The sequence below is a fragment of the Cupressus sempervirens genome, chromosome 2, assembly GCF_028749045.1.
Source record: "Cupressus sempervirens isolate cs-2001-9-10 chromosome 2, ASM2874904v1, whole genome shotgun sequence".
In the NCBI taxonomy this organism is placed as follows: domain Eukaryota; kingdom Viridiplantae; phylum Streptophyta; class Pinopsida; order Cupressales; family Cupressaceae; genus Cupressus; species Cupressus sempervirens.
The window spans coordinates 737266256-737280525 of record NC_143119.1 but is presented as its reverse complement, the minus strand read 5'-3'; the positions used below and the strand labels follow the sequence as shown (position 1 = coordinate 737280525).

Here is a 14270-nt window from a genome sequence, read left to right as displayed (position 1 = left end):
ATGCAGCTATCTTTTAGACAAATTGTACAGTTGATCAATTTTCAAACAATCAAAAACATTATAGATTTTTATGAAAATTTCAGCATTCAGTCTTCATGATCTGGTAGTTTATAATCCAAAACAATAAAAACTTCCACAAAAAATGCTACTTTTTCATGAATCTAAAAAAACAAATCTAAGTTTGTTTTGTCTTTTGTATAGTTTGTCAGAGATTAACCTGGTGCATATAAAATGATAAAATAGATTTTAATTAAATGTTATGGATAAATAGGGTACAATTAGTACAAACATAATAGATATAGTCTAAAAAGGAAAGCATCTTACAGACTTATAACATGATTATGAACACTTATGATTTCCTTTTTCGTCCTCATTCAGACAGGGTCGACATCTGAACCATTACAGTGGATGGCTCCTCTGACGTACTTCCACTTGCAGATGGAAAAGTGTAACTTCTGAATCTATATGGCATTTGTGACGCTTCTCTAAAAACACTTGTCTGTTCAAATATTCCATCGTCACAGATTACGTTCTCGTGGAAGTTTGTCATTCTTTTGCCGCCTCTGATCCAAACAAGTTCCTCCACCACCTCTTTCATTGATGGTCTCCTCCTCCTCTTTAAATGAAGACACTGTCTTGCTATCCTTGCCATATCTTCCATTTCTTGAAGGTTTTCGTTTTCTAATACTTTACTATCTAAAATTTCCGTGAGGCGATTATCGTTGATCCTAGACAGAAAAAGACTAGATAAACCCATCTCGTTGCTATCTTTTTTTTCAGAAATGGGCTTCAGACCTGTTAAAAGTTCAACCAGAACTACACCGAAACTGTACACGTCACTTTTTTCAGTGAGTTGATATGTTTGGAAGTACTCTGGATCTAAGTAACCCCATGTTCCCTTTATATTACAAGTGGTGACATGTGTGTTATTGGAAGCGGTGATGAGACGAGAAATACCAAAGTCTGCAACTTTAGGAGAGAGATTCTCATTCAAAAGAATATTAGATGATTTTATGTCGCGGTGGAAAATGGGTTGAGATGCTCCAGAATGTAGATATGCCAAAGCCTCTGCCGTCTCGATTGCAATTTGCAAACGTGAAACCCAAGGAAAAACCTGCTCTTTCCAGTGTAAACGTTGAAAGACTGTTCCATTCGGAACGAATTCAGATACCAACATAGGGAACTTAGTTTGGATGCAGCAGCCTAACAATTTTACTATATTTCTGTGATTTATCTGGGAGAGAATTGTAATTTCATTAAGAAAGTCGTGGTCCTCCTTTAGATTTAAGGCTTGCTTGGACTTTTTAATGGCCACAAGAGTCCCATTCAACAGAACGCCTTTGAACACGGTTCCAAAGCCGCCAGTACCTAATACCATCTCTTTGGAATAATTATTCGAAGCTCTTGCTAATTCTTTCGCAGAAAAAATGCGGAGGCTTTCTCTCCCCACTGTACAAGCCATGTACTCCTGCAATCGTTGAAAATACTTGGCCTCCAGAAGTTTCAATTGGCGTTTCCTTAGCCACCAAACTAAAAGGGATGCTGCTAAAGAGACGACCACAAACGAAGTGACAGATCCTGTGTATTTTATCAGATCAGATGATGAAAGAAAATATAATTATCTTATATATGTAAAAATAACACCAGATACACGGAAAAAATGAAATATTTCCTCACCTATGATCGCAGGAAAGACAATGCTATTGGAGCTTGTGGGTATGCAGCCTGTCCCATTTGTATATCCGTCTCCCACATACCCTTTTGAACATGAGCAAGTGTAGGAACTTGCCAAATTCAGGCAAATTCCCCCTTCCTCTGCTCCAACGCACCTATTCGACCATTTGTTTCTGCATTCGTTTACATCTAAACAATTGTATTGTTGGTCTTAGGATCTTTGACATTTTCACTAGCAATGATTATAAAATAGAAAATGAGATACTTAAAAAAGTATGGAAATAATACCTATGCAGCCGGTCCCATTGCTAAACCCATCTCCATCATACCCTTTTTCACATGAACAATTGTAAGAACCTGGCCAATTGTGGCACAGTCCTCCCCCATCCTCTCCAACGCACTTATTCAGCGATCTATATCTACATTCGTCAATATCTGATCATTCATTATCGAATTTGTTAGAAGCTCTCACGTGTGAAACTTTAAATTACTGTAGAAGAGAATATATGAAACTAACAATGGCTTTAATCAACACCTGCGCAACCAGTGCCATTGGAGTAGCCATTTCCTTGATACCCAGGTAGACATTTGCAAACGTACCCTTTTCCTGAAGGCGAGTCAAGGCACTGTGCAATGGTGGAACAAGAGTAGTCTGCCCTTCCTTTGGCCGTGGCACAATCCTGCTCCCCGATACCCCAGTTGAGGCGGAGGCCATAATAAGCCTTTAGGCCTTTCCCCCAAAAGAGGTTTGTTTCATTGTCAAGCACCGTGAAGGTGGAGGGATCCATTATTGTGGACAAGCCACAAGCAGCCGTGCCACCGGAGCTAATGTTAATGTTGGGACTTACACCTGCCGTGAAATTAATCCACCCCCAGTTATCTGGGAGATTAATTTCACAACAACCATTCCGGCAGTATTGTTGTTCACTTCGATAGTCAGTTGGTCCACATTTTGTCTCTCCCAAACTACTAATAAAATAGCTACCGATTGCTTGGCTGCCGATAACAACCAACCTATTTGAGCTGGAAAGCGTGAAACTGTGTTTAAGATTTGTTCCAGGTCCAGGTAGAACAAATAAGGTTCTAGCAATAGTGTTTGAATCACACGAATAGGCCTTGATTAATGAAGAATTTATGACGAGGTGACCCTCGTAATCCATTTCCATAATCTTGAAATCGTAAACATCAAGAGTACTAACGCTAAAAACATCAGTTTGAACACAAGTAGAATTACATGTATAAGATCTAAAGAACAGAGCGGGCATCCCGGTATCTTCATCCTTGCTGCATGTGATCTGAAAATCAGGGTGTCCACAATGAGGATTGCTGATCCAGAATGGGTAACTCACATTCATCGAACCGCACTTTTCAGGAAAACATTTCGCAGCGGTAAAACCCACAAAACAGGCACAAATTAGAAAGCGAACCAGAAGTCCCCAGTCTTTCTGGGTTTGTGCCAACATTTTCTACTGGAGGAAAACAAGCTAATCGTACTTCAAATCAATAACAACTAAAGGATGCTAGCGAATGAAAGGCCGCTAAAATAAAATAGCAGCCTCCATGGTTGACTGAGCAACAACAGAAGAATCTGCGAAATACAGCGACAATTTCCATGTAGTTTCCTATAATAACCAAAAGTAATTTCGTAGTGATAATGGTAACAATCTTTTCGGTTCGTGGCATTCTTACTATTCTTGTTCGGTGGATCATACTCAAGTCTCATAATATGATAGAAGACGACGAGCCACCCGTTTGGTGGAACTGAAAGTTGGGGAACTGTCTGTATAGAAATGGTGACGACGAGCCACCCGTTTGGTGGAACTGAAAGTTGGGGAACTGTTTGTATAGAAATGGTGACGACGAGCCACCCGTTTGGTGGAACTGAAAGTTGGGGAACTGTCTGTATAGAAATGGTAAGTATTTAAAACGTGAGTATTGCAAGTATCAATCCCTACGTAAAGGTTCACGATGTTTAATTTTTCTCCAAAACAAGATGCAATAATGCAAGTAGGCCCGAGACTTTAAACGTAGTCCGTCTCTTACGACATTTACATTTCTTTCTGATTGATAAAGATTAACATTTTAATTTAGAAAATTTATTTAGGAGAATCAGGTAAAAGAATTTTTTTTTGGAAAAAAGTAACTCAATTTTTATTATTTAATCTTTTTCATCTAAAAAAGAAGGTTTGTCAATTAGCCCTTGGTCTATTGGTGAAGTTGAATGGCTCACAAAAAACTCACTAGGGATCAAGTCTTGCTAAGTGCAAGGCCCAAGGACATCATAAGGGATGAGGCTGGGATCATGCCCCGGGCGAATTTGGCAACGTGGATGCTCCTCAGTCCTTGGCTCTAAGTCGAAGAGGTTTTAGGCACGAGTGGGCCCATATCCAATTCCTAAAACGTATAGGTGGCCTTCGCTGGTTGGTAGCTCGCAGGCTTCGTGCCTCGCTGGTCTAAAGCCTCCATCAAAAAAGAAAAAAGAAAGAAGGTTTAGTTTGTGATCTTTAAGCTGTTCAAAGTTGAATTAATGAGTGCACCATGTGTATAAATTGCTTTTATGATTGACGTTGTAAAAATCTCTAATAAATCTACATAAGATTTGGTTGAAAAAGGGAAGAAACAAAACTTTCACTTTCACAAAGAATATAAAAAACATAGCATTGGTAACAAATAATTAATTCATTCGATATTCACTATTCCATCAAATTACAATGAGGAAAACCAATGTTTCAATGGTAAAAAAAATGTAATCAGCAAGTAGGTAAACCATAGTTCTTTAAAGAGACTTAGCATGAAATGAGACCACGCTTAAGTTTCATAAGAATTGAAAAATCACATTTATTTCGTAGAAATGCATCTGTAAATTACGGATCACACGCAAAAATTGAAGTATAAGAACTATTGTTGAGTAAGACTAAAGTTAACACTAATTAAAGAGGTAAAAAAGAGAGATGAAAAGGGGAATATAGAAAATCCACTGTGAGAAAAACCCCCTTGTAAAAGATTAGTCTAGTGGCAGCTATTGTGTTTCAACGTACTTCACTCCTAAGCAACCTTGTAGAAATTGGAACATTTGCTTAAGAACCATCTTTGTGAAGATGTTGAAAATACATACATGAAGATTGAATATACTACAAGTATGTTGGATTTGATTACCATACATGGAGAATGAACTTTGTAAACAAGTACATTCTGGATTTAATTTTCATACATGGAGAATGAAAATTTGTGGGTAATAGTAAGTGGGAAAAAAAATGAACAATGAATATGTGAGAACTGTCAGATTGAATTAGAAGTGATGATAAAAGAGTATTATTGGTCTTGCTCATTCAGACTCTGAACTTCATCATATAGTTTTACATGAACCATTGGATATTTAGGATAAGCTAAACAAATGTAGAACCACTAATTGCATCAACGAATATTATGACTATAGAACCAAAAACCATCTACCCATTCCTCCATGTTCATTCAAGAAACCCTAAACCAACTAAATCAATGGATCTCACGAGTGTAGAACCTAAAACCATCTAGACAACATGAGTTCTCCAACTCCCCATGCATAATGAGATAGATTTCCTTTGAAATTCCACATATCCTCCAAGTGTGTCTGACGCCTCCTCTATTTCGACAGGCTTAGGGTGATTTCCATGCAATGAATCATCTCATAGTGAGAATCTAACTTAGGATGATAGAAACATCAGTACCTTCATTTCCTCTAGTCTGTTATTATCTTCTTTTTCATTTTATCTATTATATGTTGAAAGTGATTTAGTCCTTAAACCTTTATGAAACAAAATAGAAATGACCTTGATGATGTGCGATAATAAAAATAAGCATTATATTTGATTTGAATTGATAATATAGCCTCTATTATGTTATTTTGTGTATAAATGTCATCTTGACTCTTAAGTGTAAAGTAGAAAGCTTAATCCAACTAAAAAATGCATCATTATAAAATTCAATACCCTCTTACATTGTATAAGCTTATCATATTCCAATAGATCCTTTAACCCCTTCAATGCATTGTAAACTCAATATCATGCACTATTATAACCCTCAAATCTTTTCAAAATACTAAAAAGTTCTCCAAATGTACCATGAAATACACATCTATTGAAAATAAGTTTAAAATACAGAAAAAGAATCTTTAAGGCATAAAATCTTAGAGATGTGGAAAAATAAATATTCTTGTTCAATAAATTGAATAAATAAATTATTCTGGCCTTTCAAATATACACCAAAGAAGTGTCTACTTGTGATATCATGTAGGAAACTGACATTATTAATACTTGCAAACACAACTATTACAACACATTTCAAATCTCATGTTTAAACACCCCGAATATTTCCCTCAAATTTTTGTTTGGTTTTATGAAAAACAAGTCAATAAAAATATTTGTTAACAACATTAAAAAATGATGCACATTTCACCAAACTATTATGCTCATGCATTGGTGGATTGGCAATTGCATATTTAAACTTAACTATTAATAATATTTTCTTCACATGACCTTCTTGTAAAATGTTGTTTACTCATCCTTATGCTCTATCTATGTACGTCCAATTTTTATGGAAGTCCCCATGTAATGTTTGGAAGTGCTCCATTTATCATGTACACACTTTCCATATGATAATTGCATAGATGGTATGTGTCATTCTTGATGGTAATCTTTTAACTACAAATTTTGAGAAAATAAATAATGGAACTAGAGAACCAAGAATGATTTATGGAACTAAAGAACCAATAGAGACATTGCATAGGTCATGACTACAATCTCAAAATATTAAACTAAGTTTTTACATTAAATAAAATATGGAATTCATTTTCTCTAATAAAAATAGAGACTAATCAAAATCAACATACATCAAGTGAACAATACTTGATTGATTATTGAATTTTTTTGATATTAAATATGTAGTACAAGACAATGCATTTACATAATTAGAAAAAATAAGTGATGATTTTATAAATGCAAACTAGAACTAATGAAACTTCTAGAATGTAATATGCCAACATGTGATTGGGAAAGTATTAATTTATATATTAGGGAAGGTACCTTCAATTATGTTTCTTACTTTCCTCAGTTAATCAATAATCTTCTTTTGATCTATAGAATCACTCATGATGAAGCAAGGAAGACTATGGTGCTCACACTTGACTCGACTATAATGATAGAATTAGAGAGTGGAGATATTATTCCTACTAGCATGGTCTATCATGCATCTCATTATAATGCTTTGTAGAATTTTTCATGATGATAATGATTCTTCATATGTTGATTACATATCAAGTGTTGATTTAGAAATTGAGGAACTTAGATTTTTTTTTTTATAACCTAAACATGGGTATACTCACATGTGACCAAGTTTTTGAGCATTCCATTCCATCTCCATCTATAAATATGACACCTAATTTTATTAATCATGATTTATACATTTCTATAGTTATTGCCTCTTGTGATTCAATACAATGAGATATATATTGTTTTCCCAACACAATATACTAAGATGAATACTTGATGGACATTGAAGGTTTATTTTTTGACTCATGCATTGTAGATTTAAGCAACATAATTGATAGTTTTCATCTTGTCTTTGATGGAGATGACCCTTCTCTATTTGTTGTGGGGGACTACTTGGAACCTCATTCTTATTCTCTACATGATCATTCTTCATAGTTTGACATGATTTTGGATACTTTGGACTAGTATTTGGAGGAGGTTCTTATATCAATTCAAATGATATATTAAAGTTTTGGATATTTTTCTACATTTATCATCATTAGGTGTTGCCTAGTTCACCCAAGTTGGAGGATAGTTTCTTCGTTTTTGATATGGGGACACTTGAGTATATTTTACAAACTCCATACATCTTTCAATTCAACCATACATATTAGAGAGACATCAATCGTATGTCTTTGGTGTTATTTCTATTTGAAATCTATTAGGAAAGTAAGATGCTAAGAGGGGGTGAATCAGGATCTTTAAAATTTTTACCTCCTCAATTCGTGAATCACATTCAAAATTAATTCACCACACATCTCATCCTTAACCATGAATAATCAATGTGTAATATTAGATCTAAAATCTAATAGCATGAATGAAATACATAAACAAATAATCAACACATGACACACAATTTGGTAATGCATAAACCCTCCAAGGTGAAGGTAAAATTGTAGTGGAGATGACATCGAAAAAATCTTCAGTACCACAACAAATCAAGTGTGCATGTTAGGGCTATAAAGTTTGATTACTTATGACGATATACCCTGAGAGGGGTCTTCTCTACTAAGAGCTTACAAGATTGTTAAGTCTACCTTGATGAAATGATTTTTACATCACAATAAAGCTAGCACTATGTTAGGATATTTATAATAGGCCTATTAGGACCACTCTGTGTTAAGAGATTCACTTGATACACTGGTTAGAATGTAATTAGTACCATGATCCTTTAGTTTGCACTTGATTGCTAATGATAGATATTCTCTTTTTGAACTATAATCTCTTCACTATGATAGATATGTAATATCTCCTCTTTGCACTATTCAGTTGCCTTAGTCCTTCAACTTATGATTCACCTTCAACTATGCAATCCATTTTCTAACAACTTTAGCTCTTTAAAATTAGGTCTTAAACTCTTCTTAAATAACCATCTATAGAAGTTTGAAGATCTTCATCAATAATTTGGATTCATCCTTTGTGCCACTTAGTCATTCCATTTTTCTAATTGGTTGATCACATAACATAGTGATTAATTAGCTGTAATTACAGGCATAATTATCTTCTTCATTCATGCCTCAAACTTATAAACACATTTCTAGCTCGACAAAAATGGTTTACATAAGAGTGTGACATCTCAAACTCATATAAAAAACTATGTTACTCAACATATATATATCTTGACACTTTTCTATGCTTACTCTTCATGGTGTTCCTTGGCATGGGCTTGACTCGGCTGAAACTAAATCTACTTTCTGAATTTCTTGACACATGGTGCCTCCTGAATCACTCGACAACCACTGAAATGCTTGATGGCTATGGATTTCTTGGTGACACTTATGGACACTTGACAACTATGCTTGCCTTGACACATGCTGAACTTATTCACTTCTTTAATTGATAGCTCATCCTGTATGGTAGCTCAATTGCAATGATGACTGACCAACATTGCATAGTAAATGATTGAGTGGTTTTCACTAATAGAAAAGTTACCTTCAGGGCCAACAATCTCCCCCTTTGAAATTAGTGGAAAAAATACTTTTATCATTATAAAAAATTGCATAACAACACTTCAACCAAAAATTCAAAACTTTAACCCCACCCCTTTTGGTGTGCTTCATACCTTAGCTCAATAACTATATAGATTACTTTGTTTCTTGGTATACGAAATTTCTCCCTTATATATCTCTATACAAATATTCCCCCTTATTTTTGTCATGGCTGCCTCATAGTAACATTAGCCTGGGACTGAGTATTATATTAAACTTGGCTAGAAATGGGTGATTCCATTTCATCACAAGAGAAAATGTAGTATCCAAATTATTCTTAAGTATCTCAAGAACTTGGTGTTCAATATCCAAATTGGGATCTAAGTCCATCATATTATATGCAAATTAGATCCTTGGCAGCCTTCAAATGTCTTTGTGTTACCTCCAAATGAGATGTCAATAAGGATTGAATTGTGTCATTCTCTGTCCTTATTTCACATTCCTCTTATATCAACCTAGACTACTTGCCTTGCAAAAATTATAACTTTGAAAATTGTATTGATCTTGAACTTGCAATTAAGGTCAGTGTATTCTAACTTTTTTGTAAATTGACATCAATCTTGTCCATTTGATCTCTTATTTGTTTTGAAAATGATGGGACGTGACACAACTGCATACATAATGTATTTACATTTTGAACTATCTTTTCAAAACCATTTACAAGAGTTGAAAGTTCAACCTATTTCATTGCAATTTCTATTGCAACTTTCTCCATCATCTTATTATCAAATTTAATTTTTGACCTTTGCATCAATTTATCTCTTGTATTTATATTAGGGTCATTTAACTTCTTCACAATTTGAACCAATTGATCAATAATAGGGCCCTTTTCATCTAGGTTATCAACAAAAAAAGAATCAAGAAAAATCTCTTTGATGTCATGCAATACTTGCCTATGTTGATAAGCTTTTCTCATCTGTAGTTTCTTAGCCTTTGTATCGAACGAGTCACTTAATTTCCTTATTTTCTCAATGCTCAAATTTGTTGGATCCACATTAGGAATCACAATCTCTTCATCCAATGTGACAAGTTTTTTAGCATGAATACAAATGATATTCCTATAGGGGAGTATCATAACATTAGAGAAGCATTTGGGAGATTGTTAGTATGATCATATATTGCATTCATGGAAGTGTTTATCATTGATGTCAACATACTAGTTATTTTGTGAAGACAAAAAGAGTAGAAGACAAAGTTTGAGATTGCATGGTTTGAGTATTGAAGATGAGGTTAGGCACAATTGAGAATATATTCTATAGAGTATCCTAATGATGTGGCTATGAGTGCATGCAAAAAGTCAAAGACTAGTGATAGTTATTTGAAATTTATTAAAGATAGTATATCTAGAAAGAGTTCTTGAGAAGCAATTTCTCGTAATTGAATTGTATCTCCTAAGAGGGATATAATCTAGTTAAGCGCAATTAGATAGAGATAGAAGACTTCATAATGATAAAATGGTTGAGTGCATGAATTCCAAAGTTGCATATGTTAATATTTGTGAAAACTGTGAGCTAACAATATTATGTAATTTTGAAAAGATGCAATGTAGAATGCATTGTTTTATCTTCAAGTGATCCTATTTTAGCTATAAATTGAGAAATCCTCAAGGCTGACTAAGTAAATTAATTGGAGTTCTTGGTATTAAAGGAAAGTTGTTTTCCATGTGGTTAAGTATAAACAAGTGTGAAAAGTAAAGTAAATGTTGTGTGAATGAAGTATATGTGAGTAAGAAATCTAAGGGATTCATGTGATGGAACTTTCTAGATCTGGTATTGAATTTTAAGAAGTGATTGGTGCAATAGAGGCATAGTAAAAAAAAAAAGTGATTATATTTGGTAGAGAGTGCTAGTAGACAATAGATCATTTGGTATTGTTTTGAAAGGAATATTATGGAGGCCAATTGGACAATGTGTTTGGTGATATTTCCAATAGGGTTGACACAACTCATAACAAGGTTAGGATATTGTAATAAGGATTCAATATATCTTAGTAGGGAATGACATATACTAAATGGATTTTTTTGACTCCTAACAAGGTCCATCCTCTTACAGGAAACTTATATATTAATATATCATTTTGTAGGTACCATCCCCATCAAGGTTTTTCCTTTGATCAAATGTTTCCCGAGTTAATAAATTTGGTGTTGTTGTGTATGGTTATGTTACTTGTTGAAATCTAATTGAAAAGCTCATTGTATGAGAAAGATTTTTATGAGGGAGATTATTATATGTTTAAATCATTATTCTATCACTGATGTCAAACCTACTATTTGCTGGTAAGAAAATTGCTGATAGATTCAAGTACTATCACTTAGTTGATTGATTGAGAGGATTTGATCAATCAAAGGTAACAACAACACCTAGAGGAAAGGTTGAGTTATGCTTATGTAATGAAGTACAAGGATCAGTTAAGACAATGGTAATATGATGCATTGATTATCTACCTAAGGTTACAAATGTTGGCTACACTTAGAAAGAATAGAAGAACATGTAATACAAAATTTGTTTGCTAAGCTTGACCGAGTGGATAGTATGTGCTGAGCAAAGCTAGTGCAAGCCGAGTTGAAAATCAGTTAGTGCCGAGTAAATATAAAGTCTAATCGATGCCAAGCAAGTTAGTTAGTGCTGAGTAAAGTTTAGTAGGTGTTGAGCACCAGTAAACTTTAGTTGATGCCGAGTGATCTTGTAGTGGATGCCAAGTAACATAGTGTGTGTCGAGCATTAGAAGTGTAAACCATTTTTGGATGAATTCAAAGTGGATTCTAGAGGAAGTTTCTAGAATAGACAAGATATGGGGTAGATACATTGTATACTACCTAACTCATCTTAACCCTAATTTGGACGATGGAGAATGAATGACAAAAGATCTTAATTTCCTATATAAGGAATGCCTAGTCATGAAGCAAATGTTGTCATATGCGAGAACCCAAGGGAGACAAGAGGTCAAAAGGGTTTTGCTTCATCAAATGACCTAGGAGAAGAGCCTACAATGGCATGTTAAGCAAGGAGGCTTAAGGAGATGAATTCTTGAAGGGTGAACAAGCTATCAGAGCTGCAAAGTATGAAGGCCAAGTAGAATGGAGGATTGAATAGAGATCTATAATCTGTAAGAGAAGTTGTAAGTTGCATAAGATCAAAGCTCTATTGTTACTCTCTAAAAATTGTATCAGTCTAGGGTAAATCCTTTAGATTAAGGTTGACCTAATAGTCATTTGTAAATCCTTTGATAGGTGGCATTCTAAGTGAATGACCTAAAGTCCTCTAACAAGGCTCACTTCTAAGAGGGTGATTGAAATCATTTAACAAGGTCACACTTAACAATGTGAATTGTAACCTTTAACAGGGTTGACCTCTCATAGGGCATCACTTCAGAAGAGTGAAAATGTCGTAGCATGTTACTGGTGGGTTTTCCCAAATTGAGTTTTCATGTAAATCATTGTGTTATGTGTGTTACTGAATCTATTATGTTTCATGCTTTACATTTCTCCAAATTGATTTGATAATAAGCTACAAGTTTTAAGTTATTGCATAATCTTATGGATGCATGCATAATGGTAAATATTTTATGGATTCACTAAGTTGTGAACGATTTTATTTGTACATCTAGACCTTGGATAACTAATTCACCAACCCCCCTCTCAGTTATTCAAAAGAATTCTAACAATTGGTATCAGAGTGTTAGTTGCTTAAAAGGACTAGTTTGAAGGTACTAGAAGCATAAAGATCAAGATGTCAAAAAGAGATGTACCCAAGCTCAACAGAGATAACTTTCCTGCATGGCAAAGTTTGATGAAACTACACCTTGGAGGAATTGGAGATCATGCACAAATTATGATTGATGTGGAACATGTTGATCCAATAGGTGCTCCAATACTGAAGATATGAAGAAAAAGAAAGAACTAAATTAGGAAATGTTGGAGATTGCCTCTACCCTAAGCTATGCCAAATTTGATGATATCAAAGGCTGTGACACTGTAAAGAAAATGTGGGATGCCCTAACCACTATCTATGGAGGAGACAAGAATCATCAAAGAGCCAAATTTGAAAGGCTTAGAGGTAAGTTTGATGACATGAGAATGGAAGAAGGTGAGAATATTGCTCAACATGTTGCTAGGATAAAAGATGTTGTAAGTGCAATAAAAGGTGCTATTCTTCAAATAGATGATTATATTGTGTTAAGTAAAATCTTGAGGACATTCCTGCCTGTCTATGCTATTATAGTTTCTGCAATTCAAGAACTAAGATGTATTTTAGGAAATGATCTAATACCTGAAGGTCTGGTAGGTAGATTCATTGCTTTTGAACTATCTAACTTTGATAACTACAAACCTGAGGCTCTTGAATCTACTTTCAAAGATAAACTATTGTTGAAGGATTTTGAAGAACCCATCAAGTAGAAGAAGAGGAGAAAGGTAAAATGTGTGTCCAGTGATAGTGACACTGATGAGGAAGATGTTGACCATCTTGAAGCATTTCTAGCAAGAAGATTCCACAGAGAAAAGACAAGTTCAAAGATAAGTTACCTATCATTTGTTTTAATTATGATGAGGTTGGTCATATTTCTACTAGATGTCCACAAAAGAAGAACTATAAAGGTGGTGAAAAATTCAAGAATAGAAGAGATGATATCAAAAAGGACTACATAGACAAAGGAAAGAAGTCATGCTACATTATTGAAGAGGATACTATGGATGATTCTGATGATCATGATGATGAAGTGGTGTATGTTGCAATGAAGGAAAAATCTGATGAAGAAGAGGCAACTATACTTGTGACATGTGTGAACAAGAATGATAGATGGATCGTTGACAATGGGTGCTCACATCACATGACTGGAGACAAAAGTAAGTTCATTACCCTAAATTGTTATGAAGGAAATAGTGTAATACTTGTTAATGATGTACCATGTTTAATAAAAGGAAAAGGTTCCATCAAACTCATAGAGAAGATTTCATCTGACAATGCTTACTATGCTGAAGGATTGAACTATAATATTTTGAGTGTGTCACAACTAAATAACTTAGGATGTAAGGTTGAATTTGTGAATATGATTGCTAAGATATTTGATACTGATGGTGAATTGATTGGAAAGGGTGATCAAACTAGAGGTAATCTATTCTACCTTGATATAGAGGATGTCACTTGTCTAGTTGTTAAATTTGATGATGTATGGTTATGGCACAAGAGGTTATGTAATGTTAATTTTGATGACTTGGTTAGTATCAGTAACATGAAGAAGGTTAGAGGTTTTCCTAAATTGAAGAAACCTGACAATACAATGTGCAAACAATGTTAGCTAGGCAAAATGACAAAGTCAAGTTTTA

General features: G+C 34.4%; 1 protein-coding gene across 1 annotated transcript; it reads right to left on the bottom strand.

Annotated features, from left to right (window-relative positions):
* Positions 1-278: 278 nt before the first annotated feature.
* Positions 279-3333, bottom strand: LOC149575491 (wall-associated receptor kinase 2-like). The gene is made up of 4 exons (XM_089815231.1): positions 2210-3333; positions 1963-2109; positions 1678-1863; positions 279-1578 (listed from the first exon to the last, which is right to left on the bottom strand). The coding sequence occupies exons 1-4, from the start codon at positions 3135-3137 to the stop codon at positions 371-373; spliced, it is 2469 nt and encodes an 822-aa protein (XP_089671357.1). The 5' UTR covers positions 3138-3333; the 3' UTR covers positions 279-370.
* Between the last annotated feature and the right edge of the window lie 10937 nt (positions 3334-14270).